Source organism: Chlorocebus sabaeus, chromosome 12 (genome assembly GCF_047675955.1).
Source record: "Chlorocebus sabaeus isolate Y175 chromosome 12, mChlSab1.0.hap1, whole genome shotgun sequence".
In the NCBI taxonomy this organism is placed as follows: domain Eukaryota; kingdom Metazoa; phylum Chordata; class Mammalia; order Primates; family Cercopithecidae; genus Chlorocebus; species Chlorocebus sabaeus.
The window spans coordinates 108696355-108716307 of record NC_132915.1 but is presented as its reverse complement, the minus strand read 5'-3'; the positions used below and the strand labels follow the sequence as shown (position 1 = coordinate 108716307).

Here is a 19953-nt window from a genome sequence, read left to right as displayed (position 1 = left end):
GGACCCTAGAGTCCCAAAGGATTGCTCTTCTCTAGCTCTGGGGAACTTCTTGGAGGCAAAGGACTGTGAGAAAGAGGGCAGCGGGCACCAGCCCTGTCACCTCTTGGCAGCCAGCCAAGGCCCTGTGCCCTCTCCAGAGGCCAGGACAGCTCAGGAGGTCCCCTTCGGAAAGGGTAGCCCCACTTCCCAGGCCCTCAGCCCCCTCAGGCAGGCGGCAGGCTGGTGGCGGCACCGGGCACGCAGTGTCCCTGGCACGGCAGGCAGCCTCCCAACCACAAGGGCCCGTTTGTCCTGGTTCCCTTGGCCTCAGTGCACTGGGTGACCAGGGCCTGCTAGACACAGGGGCCTGACTGTAGGCTCAGCCCCCATCCCCCATCCTCACCAGCCACGGCTGTGCGGTGCGGAGGGGTCTCTGCCCACACCAGAGCAACTTCAACTTACCTGTGAACAGAGACCCATTGCCCAAGAATTGTTCCTGGGCCAGGAATTTAGGAAGGGAAAATCCCCTAGGTTAAACCAGGGCCAACCTGACCACCTACCACTGCCTCCACCGTCCCAGGGCAGGCTGGCTTCTGGGAAACTCCAGGGCCCTGCTTCTAAGAAAAAGGGCTCTTGCTTCCCAGAAGCCTGACTGCCTTCCTCCTCGCTCTTCCCCCGCCTGGACTTGCCTCTGCCTCTCTTCTCAGCCTGGTTCCCAGGAAAGCACTTTAATGGGAGGGAGCCAGGTGAGCAGAGGCGACCCCGCCCTTCCCTGGCCCTCCACCCCCCTGCCCTCCCTCAGGCTCCTCACCAGCCTCATCACCTCCTCCAAGGAGGTCTCCTGGTGATCTTCCCACAAGAACCTCTGACTTGTGTTGTTTTGTTTTGTTTTGAGACGAGTCTTGCTCTGTCGCCCAGGCTGGAGTGCAGTGGCACGATCTCACCTCACTGCAACCTTTACCTCCTGGGTTCAAGCAGTTCTCCCGCTTCAGCCTCCTGAGTAGCTGGGATTACAGGCACAGCCCCACACCCGGCTATTTTTTGTATTTTTAGTAGAGATGGGGTTTTACCGTGTTGGCCAGGCTGGTCTCGAACTCCTGAGCTCAAGTGATCCACCCACCTCAGCCTCCCAAAGTGCTGGGATTATAGGCATGAGCCACCACGCCCGGCCTTGTTTTGTTTTTTGAGATGGAGTCTTGCTCTGTCACCTAGGCTGGAGTATGCAGTGGTGCTATCTCAGCTCACGGCAACCTCCACCTCCAGATTTAAGTCATTTTCCTGCCTCAGCCTCCTGAGTAGCTGGGATTATAGGCATGCACCACCATGCCCAGCTAGTTTGTTTGTTTGTTTGTTTGTTTGTTTGTTTTTAAGATGGAGTCTTGCTCTGTTGCCCAGGCTGGAGTGCAGTGGCACCATCTTGGTCACTGCAGCCTCCACCTCCCAGGTTCAAGCAATTTTCCTGCCTCAGCCTCCCGAGTAGCTGGGGTTATAGGCACCCGCCACCACACTCAGCTAATTTTTGTATTTTTAGTAGAGACAGGGTTTCACCATGTTGACCATGGCTGGTCTTGAACTCCTGACCTCGTGATCCACCCGCCTCGGCCTCCCAAAGTGCTGGGATTACAGGCGTGAGGCACTGCGCCTGGCCTAGTTTTTTTGTATTTTTAGTAGATACAGGGTTTCACCACGTTGACCAGGCTGGTCTCGAACTCCTGACCTCAAGTGATTCACTTGCCTTGGTCTCCCAAAGTGCTGGGATTACAGGCGTGAGCCACTGCGCCTGGCCTAGGTGAAATGTTTTAATGTCCCTCCTTCCAGCCCTACCCGCGCTGCCCCCTCAGCTCTCCTGGTCTCTCTGCAGTTGTAACACCTGCTCCTGCCCCACGGGCCCCAGCAGCCTTCTCTGTTGTTTTTGCCTTCTGGAGCATTCTTATTTTCAAACATGCATTTTACTTATTATGACCCAGGCCAAAGGTGATTTTTGTGTTTTGTGTTTTTCCCTGGTCTATCGCTGGCACTTGAATAGTGCCTGGCACCTAGTAGGTGTTCAGTTAATTCGCGTGTTCTGGCTGTGTGAATATAGTCGTGCCCCGGGCCCTCTCTGTGGTCCGCAGACAGTGCAGGCCACAAACTCTGTTACTGATCCTCATCTACTTCAGTAGAGAAATGGACATTGTTTAGAAACTCCATGGCAGTTGACATTGCTGCAACATTTCGGTTGCATTTTACAGAAGTATCAGCTGGCCTTGAATTCAAACTAAGAACTCTGGTTCTTCCCTGTAGAGGATGCCACCTTGGCGTGCCATGTTTTGACACGGAGCACGTGCCAGGCCCTGTCTTGAGTGCTTCCCATCCAGTGTTTCAGCATGCAGTCTTTTACAGGCAGAGGTGATCCCTGTGTATGGGCCAGAACCAAGGCCCAGCAAGGGAAAGGGAGCTGCCTGGCTCACCCAGCTCTGAGGGCTTAGCCCCAGACTCCTGACACTGTAGGCCCCAGCTCCCAACCGCTGCTCAGATCCTTACAGTTAGACGTTGGGTTCCTCCTGGAGCTGGACCTGGGGGCAGGCAGGGTGGGGGAGGGGAGCTGCGGTGCCCTTGGCAGGGCTGGGTCCTGGTGGGCTCTAAGCCAATGGGAGCGGCTGGGACAGGGCCCGGATTCTTGGATCCTCAGTTTCTTGGCAACCTGCGTGACTCAGTGGGCTGGTAATAGGGCCCGGCAGGCAGGCAGCCAGTGCAGGGGAGCCCTGCGGTGGGTGAATCAGCCAGTTGCTGAATTACTGTCCTGCCTGGGGTGGTGCCAAGCCCCAACTGCCAGAATAAACACAGCCCCTTTTTGCCTTTCTGTCCCCGCTCCGGGGTGGCCCACCTTCCACATGCCTTGGCAGGTGTGTCCTGTGGAGGGAAAGGGCCTCCCCATTGGGGTGTGTAGCCTTCCACAAGTCATTCGGAGGCTCTGCCTCCCCACCACACACAGGGGCCCTCCCGTGAACCAGAGGCCATTGAGATACTGGCACCCTGGACCTAGAAGGGCACCGTGAGGATAAAACCACCTTTGATTCTTTTTCCCAGCACCCTGGACTTAGAAGGGCACCATGAGGATAAAATCACCTCTGACTCTTTTCCCAGCACTTTGGGAGGCCAAGGTGGGCGGATCATGAGGTCAGGAGATCGAGACCATCCTGGCTAACACGGTGAAACCCCGTCTCTACTAAAAATAGAAAAACTTAGCCGGGCGTGGTGATGGGCACCTGTCGTCCCAGCTACTCGGGAGGCTGAGGCAGGAGAATGGCGTGAACCCAGGAGGCGGAGCTTGCAGTGAGCCGAGATTGCGCCACTGTGCTCCGTCCTGGGCAACAGAGCGAGACTCTATCTCAAAAAAAACAACAAAAGTCTTCCTGCTAAGAGTTTGCAGGAGGGAGTGACTGGGAGTGCAGTCTCAGAGTCAGACAGGATTGGAAGCCCTGCTCTGCCGTGTGGCTTTGGATGAGTTTTGTGCCATCTCTGAGCTTCTGTCCTCAAACTTACCTGCAAAACCTGCTTTACGTATCATGATGGTGAAATGATACCCGCATTGGCATGGCAGTGAGTAGTAGAAATTATCGGGGGTTGTGGACTCTGGTTTAGGCGCCAGGTTGGAGGCAGCAGTGATCAGGAGAAATGGAAGTCAGAGTTCCCAGCCTGGACCCCCTACAGGGGACAGACCACCCACCCCAGGGACAGGGACCCAGCAGTGTCAAGTCTATGTGCTGCCTGGAACAAATCTACTTGTGATCCTTACTTTGGAACAGAGCAGAGGAAAGCAAGGGGGCCGGACTTACACCCTACCTTGGCACTAACACGCTGTGTGACCTCAGGCAAGTTGTTCGCCCTCTCTGGGCCTCAGTTTTCTCAGTTTTACAACAGAGATGATGACTGTGGCTTCATCTTTCTGGCAGAGGCTGTGTGGAAAAGTGCTTTGTCCCCACTGAGGTATGCTAAAGGCAGCGCCAGACTAGGCTTTAGGGGATGAAGACATGTCAGGAATTGATCCTGCCTCCCAGGCTTCTGAACATGGCAAGAATTTGCCTCTGGGCTGCACGGTGACAGGTGTCAGTGGTGCCCCCATCCCTGGGAGTCTCCTAGTCAGATGCCAGGCATAGGTGCAGCCTCCAGGGGCAGGATCCATCTCGTGCACGACCACAGCACCATCGCTGCCTAGCAGAGCCGGCTGGGCCTGAATGTGTGTTGAGTGACTTGACGGGCCCTCAGGTTCCCAGAAGCCAGGGGGAGGGGAGCTGAGTGTCCCCCCAGCTGGATACCAAGTCTGGTCAGCAGGTCCCTGAGTCAAGTTAGCAGCAGGAAAGAGGAGCAAAAGCCAGGCCTCAGCCTCTGCTATCTGCTTCCTGGACAGGATGTGGTGCCGAGTAAACAGCTTCGCCGAGGAGTCACCGCTCTGGCTCTGAGTCACAGCTCCTAGCGACAGCTGCACGGTGTTTGTAAACAATGGGCCTCGCACCAGCCCGGCCCTGCCCCTACCTAGAAAGGTGCCTGTGGATTGGGTTTTGTTAGCCTGGGCTTGTGTGTGTGGCCAGGTGCATTATCCCAGGCCACCTGGACTGCTGGGCAGAGCGTCGTGGGACCGCTGGCAGGTCGTGTGTCCTGGGAGAAGCCTGAGGTCAGGGCTGTCGTGAGCTTCGCACACAGTAGCTGGAAATGTTTGTGTCGTGTATGGCCCTCACTGGGCCCAGCTCCTGAAGGCAGCCAGAGTTGGGGTGGTGGGGGGCTGCAGGTGGAGCTCCTCCAACTGGCCTCACCCCCAGGCCCCAGCGCCTGGGCTCTCCATGGCGGTCTTCGTTCCAGGCAGTGACAGTGATGTGGTGCATCACGTGGCAGCCTGGCCGGCAGGGAACAAAGACCCTGCTCTCCCCCAGGCTGGCGGCAGAGGCAGGGCCAGGGACCACGTGGGTGGGAGGAGGGGTGCGTGGCCCTGCTGCTCCCCTCCCGGCCGGCACCACCTCCTCAGGACGCCTGCATTTCTGAGTGGCAGCTGGTGCTGCTCCTCCTGCAGCCTGACTGTGTCATCAGCCCCTCGACAGCCTTTTCAGCAAGCTCAGTGCCCACTGCCGTGGGTAACCCTGGCCACCCTGGCTCCAAAAGGAGGAGCCCCAGGATTGGGCCCTGAGGCCAGGCTGACCTGTGCTGGAGGTGGGGGCAGGGGAGATATGGGGGTAACAGGCTTGGGAAGCTGGGTTGGAGTGGGCTATTCAAGAATAACACAGAAAGCTTGCGTGAGAGATGCGATGGCCTGCACAGGGCCTGGTACCCAGGAGCTGCTTGTCCAAGTAAAGGCACTAGCAGAGTAGCCTGGCTCCCTGCCACTTCCCTACTGGTCCCCCACCATGAAAGCTGAGCACTCTGGCCAGGCGCGGTGGCTCTCGCCTGTAATCCCAGCACTTTGGGAGGCCGAGGCAGGCGGATCTCGAGGTCAGGAGTTTGAAACCATCCTGGTCAACGTGTGAAACCCCGTCTCTACTAAAAATACAAAAATTAGCCGGGCATGGTGCCGCGTGCCTGTAATCCCAGCTACTCGGGAGGCTGAGGCAGGAGACAAGCTTGAACCCGGGAGTTGGAGGTTGCAGTGAGCCAAGATGGTGCCACTGCACTCCAGCCTGGGTGACAGAGCAAGACTCCGACTCAAAAAAAAAAAAAAAGGAAAAAAGAAAAAAAGAAAGTTGAGCACTACTTTCCAGGGCCTCTTTAAGCCCCCCACCCAACCAAATGCGCACACACTGTAGGAAACATCTTCTCGCCCACTGAGCCCTTCTATGGGGCTGGGCTGAGAGGTCACACTTTACAGACAAGGAAACTGAGGCTCAGGGAAACCCTCCCCATCCCCCCAAACCACGTGGTGAGCTCCCGGTTAAACTTGGAGTGGCAGCCGAACCACACCACACAATGCCCACGGTCACATGGCCAGGCAGTTGGCGACACCAGAGTGAGAGGCCGAAGCTGGGGACAGTCTCGGATCCCTGCTCGGATACCAACCCCTGCCGCCTGCCTCACCCAGATCCTGCCTGTCTGCACAGGGCTTCTTTCCCGTTAAGAGTGTGTACCCAGACAGCGTCCTCTTCGTTGGTCTCCTCTCCCGGGACTAGGCCTGCCTTGCAGTACTCATCTCTGTGTGCTTCTACATCGGCAAACATTTCCGAGCTATCTGCTAGGATCCAGATACAAGCCACACTCTGAGCACTGGGCAGACCCTGGACTGCCATCTGGACCTTGCTCTCAGGGATGGAGTCAGGCTATGGCACTCCTGGCACAGGGGCAGCACCCACCAACATTGATCAAATGTCTGTTATATGCCTGGCACCAGGGTAGGCATGTGACCCTGTGGCACCTGAACTCCTCAAGTCCCCATGGGAGATGATCATTGCACATCTGCCAAGCACGACCATGAGCCAAGCCCATGCTGAGTTATTGTGGAATCCTCCAGCGCCCTTGTGCTCATTTTACAGAGGAGCAAACTGAGGCCCAGAGATGCTAAATTACTGGCCCAGGGTTCCAGAGTCCCTGGGGATCGGAATTTCAATCCCGGGTTGACCAGTTCACAGCCTGGTTGGCTTTACTATTTCTTGAAGCTAAAGGTTGAGTCACTGTGTGCGAGAGAGGCCAGAGGTGATGCCTGACTTTCCCAGGGGACAGGGCCTTGGAGCCTGGCACACAGGAGGAAGTGTACCAGATGGAAAAAGGACAGGGAATGGGGTGGCTGGGGCAGGGATGGTCAGGGATGGTGTTGGTGCGTTAAGACAGGCGCGTTGGAGAAGGCTGCTCTGAGTGGGGACCGAGTCCTGAGACCAAAGGGGAAGAACATAGTTCCCAGCAGAGGATGCTGGCAGCTGGAGTTAGTAGGAGGGGGCTGTGGGCAGGTGAGGACTTGGGATTCTCTTCTGGGTGGTACAGAAATGGTGCAGGGATTTTAGCAGAGGTGATTTGTTCTGGCCGCAGGGTGAGTCCAGGGAGGCAGGAAGGTGGCTGCTCCAGGGCCCCCCTGAAATGACCCTCTAGCTCCATTTCTCTGATGCCCCTCCAGCCCAGCCTGGCCCCACCCCCAGATGTCCACCTACATCCCCTGAGAGTCCCCACCCCAAGGGTGGCAGAGCTCCCAGGCCCTGAACTGCCTGCTCAGCTGGGTCCCCTGAGGCCCACAAAGCCACCGGAAGAGGATGTGAGATGCTCAGGGGAGCAGAGCTGGGAGCAAGCTGCTGCTGGGGCAGTGTCTGGGCGAGACACTGGGCCCCAGGGCCTGATGTGCCTGTGGGGGCCCTCCACAGCCCCTGCCCACACCCCTTTCTCCCTGCCTCTGCTGTCCTGCTCCCTGCCCTGTGCCCTCCACTTACAGCCAGGGACTGGGCATCCACCCAGCCACGGTCCCAGGAAGGTAAGGAAGTAGCTGAGACCCTTGGCCTCTGACTTCACCCTGGCATCTCTGGGCTTTGGGGTTGGGGCTCTGAGTGTTCTTACCCCCAGGTCAGGATGGAGGGAGCGTCTGCAAGCTTTGCAGAGCGGCTGGACAGACGTGAGTCCTGGGTTTTCCTGTGAGATCTTGGGCAAGTCCCAGCTCTCTCTGGGGCTCATCTTTCCACTTGTCAGATGGGTGTGTTGGATGCGTCCGATGGCTTCCAATGTCTGGTTTGAAGCAAAATAAGAAAAACAGGGATGGGGACAAGGTAGTAAGTTTTGTGTTGTGGTGGTGGTGGTGGTTGTTTACAACTCCAGTAGTCACTCTAGTAAATTATTCTAAAAGCCAGATGTATTCATTTCATGGCTGCCCTTCTTTCTGATGGCAACCCTTTCTTGTTACCTTTGGTGGTAGTTTTTCTGAATGGTGGGAGTAGTGCTGGTGATATTATTATTTTTTACCATCCTACTTAATGAAACAAACAGTTGGCAACCCCCACCCCTGTGCCCAGTTAAAATGAAATCTTGTGGCTAGGTGCGGTGGCTCATGCCTGAAATCTTACCACTTTGGAAGGCCAAGGCAGATGGATCACCTGAGGTCAAGAGTTCGAGACCTGCCTAGCCAACATGGCAAAACCCCATCTCTAATAAAAATACAAAAAAATTAGCCAAGTGGCTGAGCGCGGTGGCTCACGCCTGTAATCCCAGCACTTTGGGAGACTGAGGCAGGCAGATCACGAGGTCAGGAGTTCGAGACCAGCCTAGCCAACATAGTGAAACCCCGTCTCTACTAAAAATACAAAAATTAGCCGGGTGTGGGGGCACGTGTCTGTAGTCCCAGCTACTAGGGGGGGCTGAGGCAGGAGAATTGCTTGAACCCGGGAGGCGAAGGTGCAGTGAGCTGAGACCACGCCATTGCACTCCAGCCTGGGTGACACAGTGAGATGATGTCTCAAAAGAAAAAAAAAAAAAAAAGTTAGCTGAGCATGGTGGCATGTGCCTGTAATCCCAGATACTCGGGAGGCTGAGGCAGGAGAATCACTTGAACTGGGAGGCGGAGGTTATAGTGAGCCGAGATCGCACCACTGCACTCCAGCCTGGGCAACAGAGAGAGATTCCATTTCAGGAGAAAAAGAAAAAAAAAAAAAAGAGGAAATTTTGTGCCTGGGTGCCAGGGATGGAGGAGCTCAGGTCTAGGGGGCAGGGAAGCCTTCCAGAACAAGTGAGTAGGGGTCTCCTGCCTGCCTCCCAGTGCCTCTGGCTACAGTCACATCCACCTGGTAGCTCTGCTGACTGAGCCCTGTTTTGATTTGGTTACTTGTATCTGTCACCTTTCTGACTCTATGCGGTGGTTTCCAGTCCCCTGACACAGGAGGAATGGGAGTGGGGGCTTAGAGAATTAAGGGAGAAAGTTGGGCTAGCTTGGGGCAGCCTCTCCACTTGTCCTCGGCTGGCCCATGGCCTGGTACAAGCGGGAATTCCTGGCCCTGCCTGTCACAGGAGCAGGTATGACAGCCACGCGGGTGACACCAGGCCTAGGCACTCGGGTGCTCCACTCCACTGAGGCACGTAGGCGACAAGCACACTGGCAGAGGGCCTCCCGCAGAGCCCACTTCCCACCTGGCTCTCGCCCCACCATGGCCCGGGAAGCAGGCCAGGTTTGTGCCAGACCTGCCGTGCCCAGAGTGGGGAAGGGCTCTGTGTTCTTTGCCTGTGTCTCTGTGGTGACTGCCAGGAGGAGGGCCATTGCCCGCCGTGCTGCTCTCCAAAGCCCGACACCTTGGCTGGCACCTCTGCCACCACCGGCCACCACTGAGGTGAGTTTCCAGGACAACCAGTGCCTCTGCCAGGTGGGGGGCTGGGTGGGTCACCGCCAGGCCCCAGGGGCAGGAGTCGTTTTCCCAGGACTCCCCTTCTTCCCCGTCAGAACTGGTTGGAGGAGTTTGGAACTTGCAGTGGAGTCTTCATCTCCCATCTCGGGTATGAGAGAGGAGACTGGGGGTCTGCTCTGCTGCTGGTGCCTGTGTGCACCCACTTGGCCTCCCCAGCTGCCCCGTGCCCCGCGGGTCGGTCCAGGGTGGCTGTGGGTTGTCCCGGCAGCTCTGTCCGGAGGGTGGTTCTTGGATTACCAAGGACTTCTGTGCACTACTTCACTGTCTGCTCTCCTGAGAAGCCTGAGAGCCTGGTGCTATCACGGTTACTGTCCTCATTTTACTGATGGAGAAACTGAGGCCCCGAGAGGTGAAACTAAGGCTAGGAAGACACAGGGCAGGCACTGGAACCTGAATCTGTGCTCCAGATCTTAAAAAGAGTTCCCCAAACCCACAGGAAAGAATGGCCCCTTGGGGCTGGCTCATCCCAAGGCCCCCTGTGCTATGACATTTCCAGCTGGCACTTGGTGGAGCATTTCCAAGGAGTCTGGGGCCAGGCTGGCGGCTGACCATCCTGCAGGAGGGGAGACCATGGATGCTGGGGCCTCTCGGGGTGTGATGTGTCCCGCCTATCACAGCTGTGGGATAGACGTCGCTGCCTCCTGATCAGGGCCCCCGGGCTTGGGGACAGGTACTAGGCTGAGATTATGGGACCCTCTGGGCCTTTGGTCCCTTCCTCAGGCAGGTGTGCCCAGCGCCCCCGCAGCCCCTCTGCCGCTGTCTCTCCTCGCCTCCGTCGCCTGCTCTCTCCCTCTCCCGCTGTGGTCCTCCGGCTCACTTTCGGGTCTTAGGCTCAGTTTCCCTCTATGTCTTCCTCTCTCCTCTGATTCCCTCCACGTCCGGCTGTCACATGTTGAATTGGCAGCCCCTTGGGGGTGGCAGTGACTCGTCATGGTGCCAGGCAGCGAGCACTGCAGGAGTGGGGGACAGCTGTCCGAGCGGCCCCCGGTTTGCAGCCCATGGATGCATTTATCACGTTTGCTCCTCTGCATGCCTACCCCTCAATATGCTGTGGGTGTACCCATTTTCAGAGGATGACAGCAGGGCCCCACAGCGAGTCCCAGGCTGATCCGGAGCCCTCTGCATCCCCATCCAGGGCCGTTTCCGCTGCTCCCGGCATCGGCACACCTTGTTCCGGTTGTGCTGAGACAGCAGCGCCCTGTGAGGTCAGAGGGTTGCTGTCACCCCGCCACCCAGTGTGGTCTCCTGGAGATTTCAGTGGTTCGGTGGTTCGCTTCTCACCTGGCTAGCTCTGAGTTCAGCCTCTCCCCTGTGGGGACCCCTGCATCCTGGGGGTAGAAGGAGGAGAAAGAAGCTACCAGAGGTTGCCAGGAACCCAGTGGCAGGGGAGGTGGGGCTGAGCCAGGCCCGCCCGCTGTGCCGGGAGTTCCCACGCGTGGTCCAGCTGCGTCACCTCCTGCCAAGGTGTGTGCTCACCCGTCCACAGAGGGCCACCCCAGGACCTAGGCAGGCTAGGAATGGTGACGCCAGTGTTGGGAAATGACCGAGGAGCGTGTCCAGGCCTCACCCTTTTCATGTCCTCCCCAGGCTCTAAATATAGATCACAAGAGACAGAAAGGGGTCAGTGACCTCCACCTGCCCAACAGGAGGTGACAGGTTTTCCACCAGGGCCTGACCTGAGTCTGGGTACCTGGCTGCCTTTCCTCCCGGCCTTGGCCGAGCCCAGGTTGGAAAGGGTGATAGCCAAAGGCCACAGTCACCCAGACACTGCCTTGTGCCCGGTTCCCGCTCTGAACTGCTATGTGTCTGGCAGTCCCCAGAACTGCACCCCTGGCCCAAAACCCATTCCCTGGGATCCTGCCTAAAGGCAGGCCTGGGTCCCGACTTGAAGGTCCACAGGGGCAGCTTTTATGATCCGCCTCTCAGGTACTGGCCAAGGATGTACCGGCCGAGGAACGGGTGGAAGGAGGGAAGGACCAGCCAGAGAAAAGGGGCAGCGTGAAGAAGGAGCTGCAGCAGTTCTGCCGAGAGGGAGCCTGGAGGGGGAAGCTAGGACCACACCGAGCCAGTGGTCTTCTGCCTGAGGGCAGTGGGATCAAGACCCCACTGCCACAGTGTCTGGGTATGGGAGCAGGGAGAAGAGGGACCACAGAGATCTAGCCTGAACACATATTTTCCTTAAATGAGACAGCTGCTCAGGGGCTGAGGAGTGACGTAAGATGCCCAGGGAGTCTCTCCTCGCCTCCCTCTCGCGCTGTCCCTCTCGCGCTGTCCCTCGCTGTGGTCCTCAGGCTCACTCTTGGTTCTTGGGCTCAGTTTCCATCTGTGTGTCCCCCTCTGTCTCTTCCTCCTCTGCTTCCCTCCACTTCGGGCTGTCACATGTTGAATTGGTGGCCCCTCCGGGGTGGCAGTGACTCCCCTGGGTGTCGGGCACTGGGCACTGCAGGAGTGGGGGACAGTTGTCAGAGCAATCCCCACACATGCCCTGGCTACAGGAGGCAGCTGCAGTCAGCTTCCGGCGACACTCGGGAACACAGACCCGGTGTGGTCAGGTCAGCCAGAGTTACAGGAGAAGTGGGAAATGTGGATTTTTATATGAAATCACCTGACCTTTTACTGTTGGCTTAAATTTTTAAAAACACTTCGCAAGCCAAACAAAACACATGTGTGGGCGGGAGCTGGCTGCCATCTGTCAGTTCACAGCCTGCCTTTTTAAGTTCCCCTACGAGCAGCGTCCCGGCTTCCGAAAGGTCTGTGCAGCTGTGCTCTAGGGGCTTGTGGTTGTAGCCCCCAAGGAAAGGCAGGTGCATGTCCCAGGGGGAGGTTGGGAACCTGGGAAGGCTAGGTAGGGGGTGGGGGGCATGAGCTGGAGCAGGAGGGAGGAAGGGACCGACGCTGATTCCTAAGAACCCCCACTTCCGGACAGTGTTTAGTGCTGTCGAGAGTCCCTAGTTCCTCCCAGCAGAGGCTCCAACAGCCAAGCACAGGGTTGTCAATAGCCTTGAGTGTCAAACCCACCCAAGTCGACCCGGGCTGCCCCAGCCGCCTCTGACAGCCCCATCTGGGCATCTGGACTTGGGTTCTAGCTGCCCACGGCCTCAGTCCCCGCAGCAGGGCCCCCAACCTCTTTTGTAGTAAAGATGCCATCAGTGACCCCTGAGCACACAGAGGGTAATACAGGAAATGGTGAGCCTGGCCAGGTGTCACTGCCCGGAGTCAGAAGTTTGTAGTCCTCTCTGGAGGACTGCTGGGAGCCTCAGAGGTATCAGAGGGCGAGTCTCAAGCTGTGTTCTTTTTCTTCTTTTTTTTTGAGACAGAGTCTCGCTCTGTCGCCCAGGCTGGAGTGCGGTGGTGCAATCTCGGCTCACTGCAACCTCCACCTCCCAGGTTTAGTGTAATGAATTCTTTATTCTTCACCTCTCCAGCCTTCTTGGGGCCACCCCTCGCCCCAGCACCCAGGACCTTCAAGGCCAGAATAATGGTGACTCTTCTGTGTCCTCATGAGTCACTTGTCCTTCTGGGCTATAAAACGGGTGGGCGCTTGTTCCCAGGCCCATCACTCAGCGAAGGAGATAAAGAGCAGAGGAGATAAAGTCAGTGGCAGGCAGCTTCTGGACTTTCAGTTTCCAGAGGCACTGGGAGCTTGGCCCCAGGAGAAAGGGATGGGAGGAGGAGCTTAGAGCCAGAGGGCAATGTCTAGGTCACCTCTTTGTGGCCCTGTGGGGACCTCCTGCCTCTAAATGTGCCTCGCGTACATTACCCTCCCTGGCCAAAGGGCTTGGAGGCTTCCTAAACAGCCTCTAGGGATCTCCATCCCAAATCAAATCTACCCATCTTGCTTCTTAAAAAAAAACAAAAACAGGCTGGGCGTGGTGCTCATGCCTGTAATCCCAGCTCTTTGGGATGCCGAGGAGAGCGCTTCACTTGAGGCCAGAAGTTCAAGACCAGCCTGGCCAACATGGCGAAACCCTGTCTGTATGAAAATACAAAACTAGCTGTGCATGGTGGCGGGTGCCTGTAATCCCAGCTCCTCGAGAGGCTGAGGCAGGAGAATCACATGAACCCAAGAGGCGGAGACTGCAGTGAGCCGAGATCACACCACTGCACTCCAGCCTGGGTGACAGAGCGAGAGTCTGTCTAAAAAACAAAATCAAAAACAGCATTTATCACATACAGCTGATTATTAAAATACTGATTTAGAAATTAGAAATTCAGGGAAGTAAAATGAAAGCCAGTATAGCTTCTCTACCTAGCTGCAACTTACCACCATGATTTTTGTGAAGTAGGCCCTTCTAGTCGTGTGCACTTGGGGGTCTGGTTCTGAAAGGACGACCTGCCACCTCACTCCAGTCACAGTGGAAGCGTTTTCTGTGGGTGTCTGAGGATTGGCACTTGGGAAGGGGGCAAGATGTGCTCGTGGAATGTGCTGTCTGGTCCCGCCCTCTCAGTTTACAGATGGAGAAACTGAGGCCCAATGGTACAGACCAGTGGGGAGGTTGGCATGGCCAGGGCTGCTGGCAGCGATTGCTGGCCTCCCTGAGGACTGAGGGCTGAGGCCGGGGCAGGCCCAGTGGTGGGTGAGGCACGAGGAAGGGTCCCATTCATTCATCCACTCTCCTGGCCCTGCTGTTAAGCCCCAGGTTGTCTTCCTTCCTCATTGGCTTCCAGAAAGAGTAGTTGAGGACCTCCCTGTCCCTGCTTCCCCTTCAGCCCCAGCAGCCCCACTCCACCCTGAGACCAGGGATGTCCAAGCGACAAGCAGCCCCAGCTGACAGGCCCCGCAGCCATGTGCTCTGCCCAGCATTGTCACTCTTGATGCCTTCCTCCTTGTCAGTTGCCTCTCAGCCCCAGCCTTGGCGCCTCCCGCTCTCCCCCACCTCCCTGACTTCCCCTCCTCTGAGGGTGTCTGTAAGGCTGAAAGGGGATAGTGTGGGGCTTTACCCCAAAAATGGCAGGGCCCCACTCTCTGACCCTTTCCCCCACTGCACACACAGCCCCACACTCAGGATTTCCAATTGCACTGACATGGTCACTGAACACATGGTCAGCCTCTCCAAACTCCGCATGAGCCTGTAGTCAGGTGCAAGTGCTGAGTGTTTTACGTCCCGCACGTAATGTCATCCTCCCCGCAGTTGTTTGAGGAAGTCATTTTCACTACCCAGATTTTGCAGATGAAGAAACAGTGAGGCTCAGAGGGGTTAAGCAACTTGTGGAAGGCCACAGAGCTGGGGAGAGGCTTTGCTGGAATTCGGGGTAGCCGACACCAGGGCGGCTGGTGTCCCCACACATCATAAGCACGTACAGATTTCAGATCTACACAACCCACGCACTGCAGCAGCGTAAAACGCAGACGGTGCCTAAGCGGGGTACCCAAGGCCCCACGACACACGTGACAGCAGGCCCTTTAGGGAGACCCAGCCAACGCGCGCCCCTCGACCTCCCCGGCCCCGCCCTCTTTGTTCAGACTCCGCCCCTCCAGGCTCCCGGGTCTGACCTCGGCGAGGGCGGGGCCCCGGGCGCGCGCACGCACGCACGCGTCCCTGGGTCTCTCCGGTCCCGCCCCTCTCTGGCCCCGCCCTCTTCACCCCTCCGGCTCCGCCCCCAGCCTGACATCAGCAGGGGCCGGGCCGCGGGCTCACAGCGGAGGCAAAGCGCCGCCGCCCCCGCCGCGCGCCGGGCCGGCCCCGCGCCCGCGCTGCCCCGGGTCCCGCGGCCCGGCCCCTGCCGCGAGCCTTCCATGGTGCAGCGCATGTGGGCCGAGGCGGCCGGGCCTGTTGGCGGCGCCGAGCCGCTGTTTCCGGGCTCCCGGCGGAGCCGCAGCGTGTGGGACGCCGTGCGCCTGGAGGTGGGCGTCCCCGACAGCTGCCCGGTGGTGCTGCACAGCTTCACGCAGCTCGACCCCGACCTGCCGCGCCCGGAGGTGGGTGAGCTGGGGCGGTCGAGTGGGGGATGCGTCGGAGCCTTCCCACCCACGGCAGAGCTGGGCAGGCCGGGGCGAGCCCTGGACGGGGCCGGGCGATCCCAGCGGGCCGCCTCCCTCCTCCCTCCTCCGTAGTTGGGGGTCGGGGCCTTCTGCAGAAATCAGCCAGCAGGGTGGGCCAGGGGGCTGCCGCCCCGCCCCGTCCAACAGTAGGGACCACGGCTGGCATTTTGCCCCCCTCAATGCCGTCCCAGGGCCTGCTGTCACCAAGTCCCCGCAACCCAGGTGGACCTTTTCCTGCGGCATTGTCACTGTTTACATCGGTGGCCTGTGCCTTATTTCACCCAGTTGCCCACCCAGGGCCTGCACCACGTCGTTAGCCTTTCCGATGCAGGTGTGGAACAAGTGGTCGGGAGGGCCGATTCCTAGAATCCTCAGAGGTGATGAGACCATAGGGGCCTTCCAGACAGACCCTGCTTGGGGCAGATGTGGATCTGGTGACCAGGGACATCGGGGCTGCTCATAGCGGGGCGGGTTTGGGGGGAGGGTCGGGGAATGAGGCGGAGCAGCAGGCCTCCAACACGTGGGACCAGATGTCCTGGTGGTGAGCGGAGGCGGGTAGCCCAGGCCCAGAGCTGGCGAGACTTGTTTCTGCTTAACTGGAAAGAGTGCCAACACCCTGAATCTGTAAGGACTGGGTAGGATTCAGAGAAGGGAGTGGTGTACCTGTGGTGGATGAATGGGAGGGTGACCAGGTGAGGGCTGGGGCTTGTTTCTCGTGTGCCCTGGGCCTCTGGGTGGTGCCATCTGCCTCCCACCTGACTGCACAGCAGAGGTGGTGGAATCCAGAGATGCCCCCCTTGCCCTGGTCTGCCTGGGCACAGGATCTGCACAGAGGCCCTCCCTGGATCGGGGACTCAGGACCCATTAGAGCTCTGGCCGAGCTGCAGCCTTGACAGTGAACCTCCTGAGTCCCCGTGCTGCGTCGTGTCGCCTTGGTGCATCTCCAGTCCCTTCATGGCTTTACGCTGTGGCGTGTTGTGATTGCTGGCGATTGTTAGCCTGAGTCTCGTGCCTCTTGGTGTCCTGGTACCTAGACAGGGCCTGGATGAGGTTTGTTTCTCCGCCCAGTGTTGGGAAGAGCTCTTGGTGGGGGAACACCCCACGCCTGAGAGACCCTTTCCTCCTGAGCTTGGCAGATGGCCGGACCAGACGTGTTCCCTCAACCCTCATCTACCCAGGGCTCTGGTCCTCATTGGCGGCTGGCGAGGGACCCCTGGGAGGGTGGGGGTGGGAGTGGGAGGCTGACAGCAGCCCAGCGCTCATCTGGCTTTCATTACCTCTGGCAGCAGCTAGGCCTTTGTGTGCTGGGAGGGTCTGGCGGAGCGCTCACAGGGGCTGTGCAGGTTCGCTTTCTCCGTCCCTGAGGAACCAAGGGAGAGGCAGAGCTGAGACCCACCGCTGCCTGGGGTCTTGCCTTCCCTCTCTGGCCCTGGCCCTCCTGGCCCAGCCTCAGCTCTGAGATCCAGCCTGTGGCTGCTATTTAAAAATCAAAGGGGAAACTTCTGGCTGGGTCAGGAAAACCAGGATCCTGGCAGGAGAGGAGGCCACTGCCGGAAACTGAACACAATGACCATTTACCAAGGGCCCAAGGGAGGGGGTGGGGAAGTCCCTGTCCCTCCTGCCAGCACCCCCTATCCTGGGGCTGGTTTCCTGGTGGCTATGTGGCCTGCCAGAGCTGACGCTGCGCACTTGGTCCCTGTCCTCTGGAAACCACCAGACAGTTTCTGCCTTCCCCCACACCCGTGTTTCCCTACCTAGCTTCCACCTGGTGCTTCCTTCTGGGCTGCCAGATGTCCTCACATCTGGGCTTCCACTTATCTTCTCGGTTCTAAGCCAAGCCACCACCAACCCAGCTTGGCCTGCACAGTTCTTGCTTTCTGGAGGTGACCTGGTTGGTGCCCCCATCTCTGGACAGGCGGTTGCTTTGGCCTGGCAAAAAGTGCAGGTTGTGGGCCACCCCCTCACTGCATCTGCCTTAGACCAAGCCTGCAGAGTAGGTGCCAACACCACCTTCTAGGAAGCGACGGGGTCAGAGAAGGGAAGTCTCTGACCTAAATCCCCGTGCAGCCAACAAGGGCCGCAGCTGGGATTTGAGCATGGGCTGTGTTCTCTGTGGCACCTACTGTGTGCAGGAGCCGTCAGGAATCGGAGAATGCCCAGGCAGCCCAGATGCCCTGAGCAGTAGGGAAGCTTATGGCTCAGAGGAAGGCAAAAGTGCTTTGGGCCACAGGACACTGGGGAGAGCTACCCGGAAGAAGCAAGCCCAGAACTGGACCCCGCAGGGTTAAAATAACAGCTAATAGGAGCCAGCAGGTTTTGGGGAGGTTCTGAGCTAAGTAATTTGCATCACCTCCTTTTGGGGTCAAGACTGGTAAGAGCCCATTTGACAGATAAAGCCACTGAGGCAACAGAGGCTAATTAGATTGTGCAGAGGGACCAAGCTGGTCAGTGGCAGGGGCAGGATTCTGACCCAAGGCTGGAGGGCAGTTGTAGGTGGGCTGGAGTGGAGAGGGCCTCTCCGTATTCACAGGGAGCATCTCCCTTCAGCCTCCCACGTCTTCCCACTGATCTCTTGATCACACTGTGTGCAGGTCTTTGGTTTAATCGCCAGGGCTCATGAGCACTTTGAAACTGAAGACCCGAGGCAAGGAGCCTGTCCCTGTGTGGGTCCCTGTGTGGGTGTGTGTCCCTGCGTGCAGACTGTGGTCTTCCAGGAGAGCTTCCTAGGTGACTCCGAAGGGGCAGCCCCCAGGACCCTCAGGTTCCCTTCTTGCCCTTTTCCTCGGGAGGGTCCCCCAGGAGAAGAGGGCGACCCGGCTGGCTGGTCCTGGGCCTTTGTTTCTTCTCCAGGTGGGGGATGCTTAGGCATGCTGGCCTGTTTCCCAGGAAGCTCAGGAATGGCCCTGGGAGATATGAAGCTGCTTGTTGGCAGGGCTGGGGTCTGATTCTTAACCTGGAAGTTGGGCATTGGCAGGCCTTGTCTGCGTTGCCAGTAAGAAAAAGAGCGGGGAGATTCGTCACTGGCCCTCTGCAGGCAGGCTCGGAAGGAGCCAGTGGAGCGGTTTCAGGAAGCTGCGCCCAGGCAGTCAAGGACTGGTTTCTAGGGGCTGCTGGATGGCCACCCAGGTGACTCCCGTGGCATGGTACCACCATGCTGTGGCCACCCAGTCCCAGGGTTGGACTTCCAGCCTTGCAGGCCCAGAATCGCTGTGTTCACAGATACGCAGCACCAGCAGAGCAGTGGTCCCCATTTGATTGTCAAGGGGCAGACACTGAAGCCTGCAGCCTCGTGCAGGACAAACTGAGCTTTGAGCAGACCCAGTTCTTCCAGTTCCGCACACCTTGCCTGCCCACGGGCCGGGGAGGCAGGGGGATGGCAGCCCAACGGTGGCTTGGCGGGCAGGGCAGGACACCTGCGTTGGAGGGTTTTGGCGTCTTCCTCCGTGGGGAAACTTGCATGCTTTGGCAGCCTCCCCTGTAGTCATTCCTGGAGACTTTTATCCATCTCAGCCGAGAGGCAGGGAGCCTGGGCTCTGGAGGGGAGAGAACTGTGCTGGGATGCCAGCTCAGTCCCCTGGCAGCTGTAGACGTGCTCGTGAGTCTCAGTCTCCTCATCGATAAAATGGACGTGACGCCAGCTCTCCTCTTAGGGCTGTGGTGAGCACCCTCGAGTGAAACAGGAGGTCTGAGGAGTGGCCAGCACAGCACTTGGCACAGTGGATAGGTGGCAGCTGCCACAATGAGGTTTTCTGATTAGGTGCCAGGGGAGTGGCCTGAGCCTTCCAAGTGCCCTGGGCTCCTGGGGTGCATCACCTGGCACCTTCAGCATGGCACTTCCCGAGCCTGGTGTCTTGCAGGCCTTTTGCCCAGGGCACGCCCACAAACCTCTCGGAGATGCAGGTGCTGGAAAGCTGGTCCTGCCACGCTCCCCTGCGAACTTGCTGTGTGACCTGAGAAAATCCCTCCTGTCTCTGGTCCCTCCTCCACATCTGTGCCACAAGGGGTTGGACTCTGCTCCAAGCTTGAGACTGTGGCAGAGGCAGCGCCAGCCCTGGGTGGGTCCCAACAGGCCAGGGTTCAAATCCACGTTCTGGCTGCCACTTCCTGGCTCCCGATCTGGGCGAGTTCCTACCGGGCTGTTTCCTTATCCATCAGGCAGGGCATTAGGAGGATTAAACGTGATGGGTGTCCAAAGGGCCTTGCACCCAGGAAGTGCCTGCGTGTGCTGGGCACTGTGGCTGGTTAAATTTGGGGCTGGACCTTCAGCGGGCCCTGCCCTGCATCCCCTTGGGACCAGCCCACCTTCCTCCTCAGCTGCCACCAGCCATGCCCCTCCCGGGCCTGGCCCTGTGTTCGCCTGACTGTCGGGGGCTGGGTGTGGACAGGGACCCTGGATGCCCGAGGCTTGTGGCTGACCTGGAGGTCTGGGTCTCCCTTCTCCTGCTTGAGGCACAATTTTGCCGTCAGTGAGTAGCACGGCACAGGCCGGCAGGGAGTGTTTCTGGAGAGATGGGCCAGCCTTTGGGGGGCTCAGCACAGGCTGGTTGCCAGCCTCCACTTTCCGAGGCCAGGGAGCATCCTAGTGGGCAGGCATCTCGTGTCGTCCCGGTCTGAGGCCACCTCTGTGGGTTGCCGTGCCCAGGATCAGGAAGGAGCGTGGCC

General features: G+C 58.5%; 1 protein-coding gene across 6 annotated transcripts in view; it reads left to right on the top strand.

Annotated features, from left to right (window-relative positions):
- The window catches only part of RALGDS (ral guanine nucleotide dissociation stimulator), a 49053-nt gene that overhangs the window by 10472 nt on the left and 18628 nt on the right, over nucleotides 1-19953 (top strand). For 2 of the 6 annotated variants that reach the window (XM_008005821.3, XM_008005820.3), the window contains exon 1: nucleotides 14997-15228. The exons of 1 other annotated variant lie outside the window; for it this stretch is intronic. In XM_008005821.3, the coding sequence (XP_008004012.2) occupies nucleotides 15046-15228 (183 nt within the window). In that variant the 5' untranslated portion in view covers nucleotides 14997-15045. Of the gene's footprint in view, nucleotides 1-6995; nucleotides 7397-7432; nucleotides 9234-14996; nucleotides 15229-19953 lie in introns of those variants that run through there. 3 more of the 6 variants (XM_008005818.3, XM_008005815.3, XM_008005816.3) reach the window with 3 other exon arrangements.